The sequence below is a fragment of the Lactuca virosa genome, chromosome 8 (assembly GCF_052849685.1).
Source record: "Lactuca virosa cultivar CGN04683 chromosome 8, Lactuca_virosa_CGN04683_v6, whole genome shotgun sequence".
NCBI lineage: Eukaryota > Viridiplantae > Streptophyta > Magnoliopsida > Asterales > Asteraceae > Lactuca > Lactuca virosa.
Genome location: NC_136433.1, coordinates 260,009,259 through 260,018,516, shown reverse-complemented (window position 1 = coordinate 260,018,516; position 9,258 = coordinate 260,009,259). Strand labels below are relative to the sequence as shown.

The following is a 9,258-nucleotide window of genomic DNA, read 5'->3' as shown; positions in this document are numbered from 1 at the left end:
ACTTTATTACTCGCTTTAGCAACGAACTTCTATTCATGAAAACTTATTTACTTATTTTAGGAATGAACATTTGTTTATGGAAATTGTTATCAATATTCTGATTATCATGATTTCAAACTATATTATGTTATAAACTTGTGAGTACTCACCAACTATTTTTATAGTTGACGCTCGTTTTACATGCTTTTTCAGGAATCATCTAGTAAGAAGCACGTAGAGACACTTTACTTTTAGGAGCATTCGCATGTGTTGTATTTCATTTTACATTATAATTTATTTTAAAATTTTGTTCAAACTCATTGTAAATTTGTAATGGTTTTTAATACTATGGTTGGTGTTGTCTTTTAACTTTTGCTATGAAACCCTTTGTACTGTCACGCCCCGTATTTCCGTTTTAGCGGTGTGTGACAGCAATCGATGCAAAAATTCATGTTGATGATAATCAAGTACCTGAAGCATCAAAACACTATGAAGATTCGACTATCACACAAGATGACTTTGATTTGAATTCTTCAACCAATTCTCTAATTAACAACGAAAGTCTGCCAAATTTACCCAATGCTCAAGTGGAGGGGGAGCACTTGAGTTATATGAGTAGTGTTAAAAGGGAGAATACTTTCAAGGGAGAGCATAGTCCAGTGAATGCAGATGTCGAGGGGGAGCATCATAACATTAATCCAATTGTTCAGGGGGAGCAAAATGGATCTTTACCAAATACTTCGAATGTTCCAACTGATATTTTTCACGACTTGACTGATAACATGTCGAATGCAGGAGAAGGATCGAAAACTGAAGAAATGTTCAAAGATGCACCATTGGAATTTGATCTTGCATATCCACCAATGGATAGATGGACTCGAAGTCATCCACAAGAAAAAATTCTTGGTGATCCTCAAGCTGGAGTGTTGACAAGAGCTCAGCTTCGTGAAATGAGGTACTCAATAATCATCAAGAATTTTGTATGTTCAATGTGTTTATTTCTAAAATTGAACCAAAGTCAGTAAAAGCTATTATGGAACATCCTGATTGGGATGTTTCTATGCAATATGAACTTGCTGAATTTGAAAGAAACAAGGTTTGGCGACTTATTCCAAAACCAGATGATGTATCAGTAATAGGCTTAAAATGCATTTTCAAAAATAAAACTGATAAGGATGGCAATGTAGTTCGAAACAAAGCTAGGCTAGTTGTTAAAGGGTATTCGCAACAAGAAGGTATAGATGATGAAGAAACCTTCGCCCCTGTCGCAAGACTCAAGGCAGTTTGAATATTTTTAGCCTATGCAGCACACAAGGATTTCGATGTCTATCAAATGGATGCCAAGTGTGCATTTTTGAATGGTGAACTGGAAGAGACGGTGTATGTTGAACAACCCCCAGGGTTCATAAGTACTCAATGCCCTGATCATTACTATATTTGAGATAAATTTGTTTATGGTCTTAAACAAGCACCAAGAGCATGGTATGTCACTCTTACTACATTCATAAATCAATCAAAATTTAAACAAGGATCAGCTGATCCCACTCTCTTTCGAAAGAAAGTTGGAATCATCTCATGCTTGTTTAAATTTTGTGTTGATGATATTATTTTTGGCTCTACTGACCCTGCTTTATCAAGTGCACTTGAAAATCTTATGAAGAGTCAATTTGAGATGAGCATGATGGGGAAGATCAACAATTTTCTAGGATTAAACATTCGTCAGAGCAGAGAAGGCATATTTATCAACCAAGAGAAGTACTCTCGAACTCTGCTAGAAAAGTTTGGAATGAAGAATAGCTCAAAGTTGCGAGTACCGATGGCAGTAGGAACGAGACTTGGTCCTTCGTTGGATAAGTCGGCTGTCGATCTTACATTATATAGGAGCATGATTGGTTCGTTAATATACTTAAGAGCTAGCCGACCTGATATAATGTTTGTTGTTTTCAATTGTGCTAGGTACAAATCGAATCCCAGAGAACCTCATCTAACAGCTGTTAAGAACATTCTTCGCTATCTCAAAGTCATAGTTTCGTTAGGATTGTGGTATCCTTCAAAAACAGGGTTTTTCATTCAAGTATTTTTGGATGCAGACTTGGGTGGTTGTCAACTTGATCGTAAAAGCACAAGTGGCGGATGTCAACTTTTGGATGGGAAGCTTGTGAGCCGGCAATCGAAGAAACAAACTTGTGTTTCGATTTCCACAGCAAAAGCAGAATATGTTGTTGTTGCAGCTTGCACTTCTCAAATCATTTGGATACAAAGTCAACTGTGTGATTATGCTATCAACATGAAGAAATTTTCGTTGTATTGTGATTCACAAAGTGCTATTCGTATCTGCCATAATCCAGTGCAACATTCGAAAACCAAACACATTGCCCTTCGATATCACTTTATTAAATATCATGTTGAGGATGGCAACGTTGAAGTTCACTTTATAAAGACAATAGATCGGTTTGCTGATATATTTACCAAACCGTTGGATGAAAAGACTTTTTTATGAATTTTGTCGGGCTTAGGCATGCTTGATGTGAATGTTGTTCCTGGTCTGAATTCGTTATAAAAACAACCAATGTCAAAATCTCGTTGATCTATTCAGAGGTTACTGTTCACTATTCATCGTTCGACATGCTTCGCTTTCGACATTCCTCGGAAGGATTCAGCACACGATTCGCTACTTTATTCCAAGTGTTAAGACGATACATTCATTCCTTAAGTCTAAACTTTACACTTTGCATGTCCGATACATTTTTTTTCTTTCTTTTCTTAAGCCTTTTCATTCAAAAATAAAAAATATCAAAAAGATTTTATTATTTTGTTTTCATTCAAAAATCAAAAACAAAAAAAAAGATTTTCTTACTTTTGTAATTTTCTTTTCAAAATCACAAAAAGCCAAAAATATTTTCTTTGTTGTTTTGTTTGGTTAACTTGTTTTATGTAGCTCACTTCCGAAGACCTCTAGTGGTACATGTTTTGCAGCTCTAGGGACAGGTATATTTTTGATCCTTTGCCCTAGTTAGGTATCCCTAAAAGCATGCTGAACCATGTCGACCCAAGCCGCCATGACTTAATGTGTTTTGAAGCCTTAACGGATCTCTCATCACGAGGATTCCTTCCCAATCAGGCTATATTCATATTAGTCCCTGAGCTACCTTACTCTTTTCAAATGAGCTAAGAGTTTTCTGTTTGGTCCACAAACAACAGAGGTACAATCGGTTTCTTAATACCATCCTTTTCTTCCTAAAATTCTTTCACGATCACACACAAAGACACATACCCAATACATCTCTGGATAAAACCAACCAGGTTATAGGTATGTAAACAATCTGTGTTCATGATCCTGATTCATGAGTCTGTGATGAAGGTGAAACCCATAATTTTGAAACCTATAAGGAATTGATGGTGAACTTTTAGTTCAAGAATGTAACGAAACATTTGTTTCTGTACCACATTTCGATATTCAAAATCATATTCTTTCATTTTTGAGTGGTCTTGCTAAAATGTTCGACACCCATGACATTTTTACCCAACAAGATCCAGGATTTTTTTTTTGGAATATGATTTTTGTAAGACTATCATTTTGATTCTACGTTAATTGATATATTTTTCAAAGCATACTTGTCAGTGACTACATTGGTCAAACAAGTAATTTTGTATACAATTTCTCACACTTATGTTACGTTGTGACTTGTAACAAAATTTGAGCCTACCCTCGAAGACTTTCAAAAGATGCCCTTCGATACTCCTCTATGAGTATTCGATTGTAATTCACGGGAAACCAAACAAGCTATTCGACATCTCTCTTGATGTAGAATGAAGCGATGTTGAAAGATATACCACTCCTCATTAAACAAACCTTGTTGTTCGAATGAATAATTTCGCAAAGAATAATGATGGTGACAAAGCTGAAATTCGCAAGGTGATCAACTGGTATTTAGAAATTCGTAGAGTGATACATCAAGCTGCTCAGATGCTGATGCCTTAGATTCGACACTTCTCACAAAGGGGGAGAATGTTGAGGTCGAATGTAGTTTTGAGGTGTCGAAGTCTATCTGAGTCTGTTCTTGTGTTGAAGTTAGTTTGTATGTTTTGTATAAGGGCATTGCTAGTGTCGAAGCTGTAATGTTTTAGTCCCTTATATTTTTTGTAAGCTTTTGTTATCCCTATAAATATGGGATGGGTACTAGAGTTAGAGAAGCTTTTAGAGTCTTCTAATTGTACTCTATTTTTCTTTGTATCTTGTAAAAGCTTAATCGAGCCAATCAGATTATATTTACATCTTGTGTTCATAATTCTTTCTATACTCTGATCTCATTTCATATACTCGATTAATAACAACTACACATATCAACTTTTACCTTATTTCCACTTTGGGTATGTGAAGTCACAACTTTCCCTTTCCACATGGAATTGGAACACTTTTTAAAAAACGAGAAAAATAGGTCATCGTTCACTGGTCTCAGTCATTGTGAACACCCCTTGTAATAGACCTAATGTATTGTATTCCATCCTTTTCATGCAAATAAAGTTTTCATACTTAGAATTTCATACAGAATGCCCTTTTTGTCTCCAATGAACATTGATTGTTAATGAAACACTAATCACAATACACAAAGTAACGACATAGTATGTTAGAAATAAGAATTATGCATTAAGTGATTTCATGAACAAATAAAACTCTAAACAGATAGAACATGTTAACACGATTCCGTATATAAACAATGTCAAAAACGGAGATCGTATGCGAATGTTGCGCACTTTTTAAGAAAACAAATCAATTATATTACTGAGTTTTCCGTAAATGAATGTTTAATCGATTCCTTGGGTTAGCTACATATCTCATTTAGTATTTCTGAGCGTGTTTTTGGACTCATACTATACTCTATCATTTGATTTCACCCTCAGAATATTTTTAACACGGAGTTATAACACTTTCGCTAAATCAATCGAAACGAGAAAACTATAAATATAACTAAATAATAACTTCAAACAAGTTTTTAACGTAGTTTCATATTTCGTTCGGGAATTTTGACCACATATTTGGAATCATCAAATTCGGGACATCCAATGGGCATATTTGGAAAGCTGGAACATAGTCATTTTTTCGGGTTTTGGCACGCAGTTTGAGATGGAGACACGTGTCACCACCTAGGTGGTGACACTTGTCAAATATTTGTTGGTGACTGTTAGGGTGCAAAGTTCTCCTTGGATGTGATGTACGCTTACCCTCTTAGATTGTGTAATGAGTTTAGCTTTTCCTATAAATAGGAAGTAAGTAGCTCCCATTTATGTAAAAACTCATATGAGAGATTAGTCTAGTGAGAGAAATATTGCATGTACCTCTTTTTAATTACTTGACAGACTAATGAGAGCTAAAACCGAAATTATTTACATTGTGTGTTCTGGAATATTGTTTTGATTCACTTGATCATTACATTTCCACATTTTTCATCATAATCAGGTCACTACAATTGGTATCAGAGCGGATCCTTGAAGTTTTCAAGAAATTGATCCATGATGACATTTTTGATTTGGTGAATCATTAATCAAACTTCATGTTGTAAGTTTTCTTTAGTTGAGAGAGTTTTCGGTTCTAGAAATCGAATTAATTCTTTGATCTTGATTCAAATTTGATTTTCCCTCTCTAGAATTCATGTGATTTTTGCTTTCTATCTCTAGAATTTCATTCGAAATCACTTTCTCTCTCTAGAATTTCATTCAAAATCACCTTGTTCGATTCATCTACATGTTTGGCATGAGAAACTTTTTCTTCATCAGTTGAGGAATCATCGATTTTTGGAATAAGATCATCGAGCACGTATTCATGATTGTCATACCTTGTTGTGATCCTAAGATTTCTCATCCAATCGAGATAGTTAGCTCTGCCAGTGAGTGAAACATCCCAAGAATACGGTCCAAAAATTTCGTTTTTAAAAATCATTTGTAACGCCCCGATTCTCAGGTGTTGACTTATGGTTATAATTTTCATGATTTCAAGGTCTACTCGACGAGTTGGTTGCCCTGACTCGTCGAGTAGCAGCGGGTTGGTCCACGTGTTTAAGTGACCTACTCGCCGAGTCCAAGATAGGACTCGACGAGTAGGAGCTGGAGGATGAAACCCTTATTTCCGGGGTTTTGCGCCCTATTTAAGGGATCACTAGCCTCCTTTGGACTCCTTACAGTCCCTTGTCTGCTCAGCAAACCCTAATACGTGTGTGTGCTCCATTTGTGTGTTTTAAGCTTTGGAAGAGGATTCTTGGTGAGAAGAGCTTGGAAGATCAAGTGACTAGAAGCAAGGAAAGTGTGGGAATCAGAAATCTACCTCAGTTAGCATCCATTAAAGGTATCAAGTCGTTATCTTGACCTCATTTCCTTCTAGATCTCTTTTGGGTGAAGTTTAGGGCTTTTCTAGCATATTAGGAAGCTTTTTCTTGTGTATGAGCCAAGATCTGAAGTTGTAACTTCAGATCTGAGCTCTCTTGGGTCTCTAAGTCCATAAAGCTTCCACCTTTGGCAAGTATGAAACTCTCCTTCGGTGTAAAGCTCCATTACAAGCTTGGATTTGTCATTTAGAGCCCTTAGAGCCTTGCATGCACGTAAAGTTTACAACTTTATGTGATAAACATGCCTTAGGGAATTGGATCTGCAATATGGAACCTTATCATGGCTTAAAAAGCATCTGAATGGATGAAGGACTGAAGGGACTCGGCGAGTTGCATGGTCAACTCGGCGAGTCCGATGAAGATGGTCGTGCCAGGACTTTCGCATGGACTCGGCGAGTCGGTGGGGTGACTCGGCGAGTCAATGAGGGTTTTCCCGATTTTTGGACACGCGTGACTCAACGAGTTGTAGGGAAACTCGACGAGTCAATGAGGGGGATTTCACGACTACTCGAGTTCTGGAAGGACTCGACGAGTCAGTGACTGCACTCGACGAGTCGGATCAACATGGACTGTTGACCTTGACCGTTGACTTTGACTTTGACCAAGGGTTGACTATTTGACTTATGGGGCATTTTGGGAATTGATGAACATGGTTGTGTGACGAATATAGGTGGTGGAGTTTGTGGTGGTGATCCGAGAGTTTGAGCTTATCTTTCGAGTCGACAGTTGTGAAGTGAGTTACCTCACTATACTAAGGGGTCTAAGGCACCAAGATCGGCCCATTGGATATGATATCCTAGTAGTGATTGTATGTTGAGTATGAGTAGTGTTGCATGCTAGTTTCTATGCCAGTTAGGTAGATCGATAGGACTACATGTGTTGTTATATGATTATCTGTATGCGCATTAGTTATGATATATGATGACATATTATGTGGGATGGGTTAAGGTGATACTGCTCCGTGCCGTAACCAACAAACCCAGAAGCACTCCAGATATGAGCCAAGGGAATCTCGTACTGTGGGCTCGAGAGCATTCCAGTTACGAGCTGAGGGAGACTCATACTGTGGGCTCAATGGAAATCCAGATGTGAGTTGTGGGCCCGGAAGGCAATCCAGACTCACACTGTGGGCCCAAGGGTAATCCAATCTGTAAAGATGTGGACCCAGTACATGCTGTTATTTGTATATGTGTTGTTGGCAGTGTATCGGTATTTTGGGGGAACTTACTAAGCTTTCGGGCTTACAATTTCAGTTTATTGTTTCAGGTACATCAGGGGATTGCGGCAAGGTGAAGGCGTGATCGTATAGCTCCTCATGTTTTGTTTATGTTTCTGGGAATACTCTGATATTATACATTTTGAAAACAAGTTTTGTAATGATTAATGGTTTTGAAATGTTTTTAAAAAAATTTAAATTTGGCTTGATTTTATGGGTGTTACAAGTTTTTATCAGAGCCTTGGTTTGAGTGAATTGGAGGAACATTCGTGTGAATCCAGTCTCAAATCAAGGAAGGATTTTCAAAATAATTTGAAAATGGTTTTCAAAATAAGTAAAGGAGGATGCAGGGTGTACGATCAACCGGAGCCAGCAAGTAGACCCCAAAATACCATACAGTTATTTGATATTGTGATATGTTAGAGGAACATGCTAGTACTATGCTAGGGATCTTCAGGAATTGCATGATAGAATTGTCTGGTTACATGATGCCTGCTAGCCTAGGGTTTCCTTTAACGAGATTGATATCATTACTGTAGTTGCTTAGTGTATGCATCACGGTTATACATAATTAAGATCTTATAGCCTGAGAATGTTTGATTTGGCCTTATGTTCTTTTCTTGTTTGATTGGGGGCTTAGGGTAGGATCGGTTATCCGAAAGTCTATAGGGTCCAGCGTTATGTATGACTAGCATACACTAGCGTTGCAGGGTTGATGGAAGTCTTATGGATGGGTGGGTAGTGAGAGGTCGGGAGGCTAGTTATGAGATGGTTAGCCTTTCCTCTAAGGGAGAGGATTGAGCACTTGTTAGATTTTGTATATTGTTAGGGTGTTGTGGTGATACTTGAGATAAATATGGGTAGGTGTGGAAGGTAGTATGGGCCCGTACTACTGAAAGAACAGGACCCATACGCGTAGCAAGGAAGTCACAACCCCTAAGGTTTGGTTGGGAGTTGGTTCCCAGTTATTATGCGGATTGTCTGATATCTTCCTGTTATATTTTCAGTATGGTGGTTAAGAGATGTTTTGTGATCGGATCCCGATCGAGATCAAGAAAGGGTGATCAGGGCGCTTCGACAGAGCCCGAGGTTATCGGCCAGGGTCGGTCAGCAGTATTGACAGAGGATCGTGTCAGCGAGATCATCCACGAGGAGGTGGTCGAGATTGTCTGGGGTCAGATTCTGGAGTTGTTTGGGACTATCAAGTACGTTATGATGGAGTACTTCGATGACAAATACGCAGCCCTTGCTGAGACGGCTGCCGCAGCAGCTACAGCGACTGTAACATCGGCAGGAGGAGGAGGAGGAGCAAGTCGGGCTTTCCAGTACAGGGACTTCGATAACATGAAGCCCCCTACTTTTGATGGGACTCAGGATCCCATCAAATCCATGAGATGGATTTATGATGTGGAGGGGTGTTTCTTTACTTGCTCGTGTCCTACTAACCAAAGGGTCAGATGTACCCTGAACTTGCTAAGGCTCGGGGCCAAGGACTGGTGTGGATTGACGACAGGGTCGTAAACTGATGATCAGAGAGCTACTATTACTTGGGAGAAATTCAGGGATATGTTCTGTGCTCGATACATTCCACGGGTTGAGCGGGAACGGTTGGCTGACAAGTTTTTGAGTTTGAGATAGGATGGAGAGTCGGTGACGGAGATCACCCGTATGTTCACTGAGAGG

The 9,258-nt window shown here is 38.5% G+C and overlaps 1 protein-coding gene across 1 annotated transcript in view; it reads left to right on the top strand.

Moving 5' to 3' along the window:
- Positions 1 to 590: 590 nt before the first annotated feature.
- LOC145131476 (succinate dehydrogenase assembly factor 2, mitochondrial-like) overlaps positions 591 to 9,258 on the top strand; it is a 47,676-nt gene continuing 39,008 nt past the window's right edge. The window contains exon 1 of the mRNA XM_079066155.1: positions 591 to 959. Within this exon, the coding sequence (XP_078922281.1) occupies positions 591 to 959 (369 nt within the window). The remainder of the gene's footprint in view (positions 960 to 9,258) is intronic.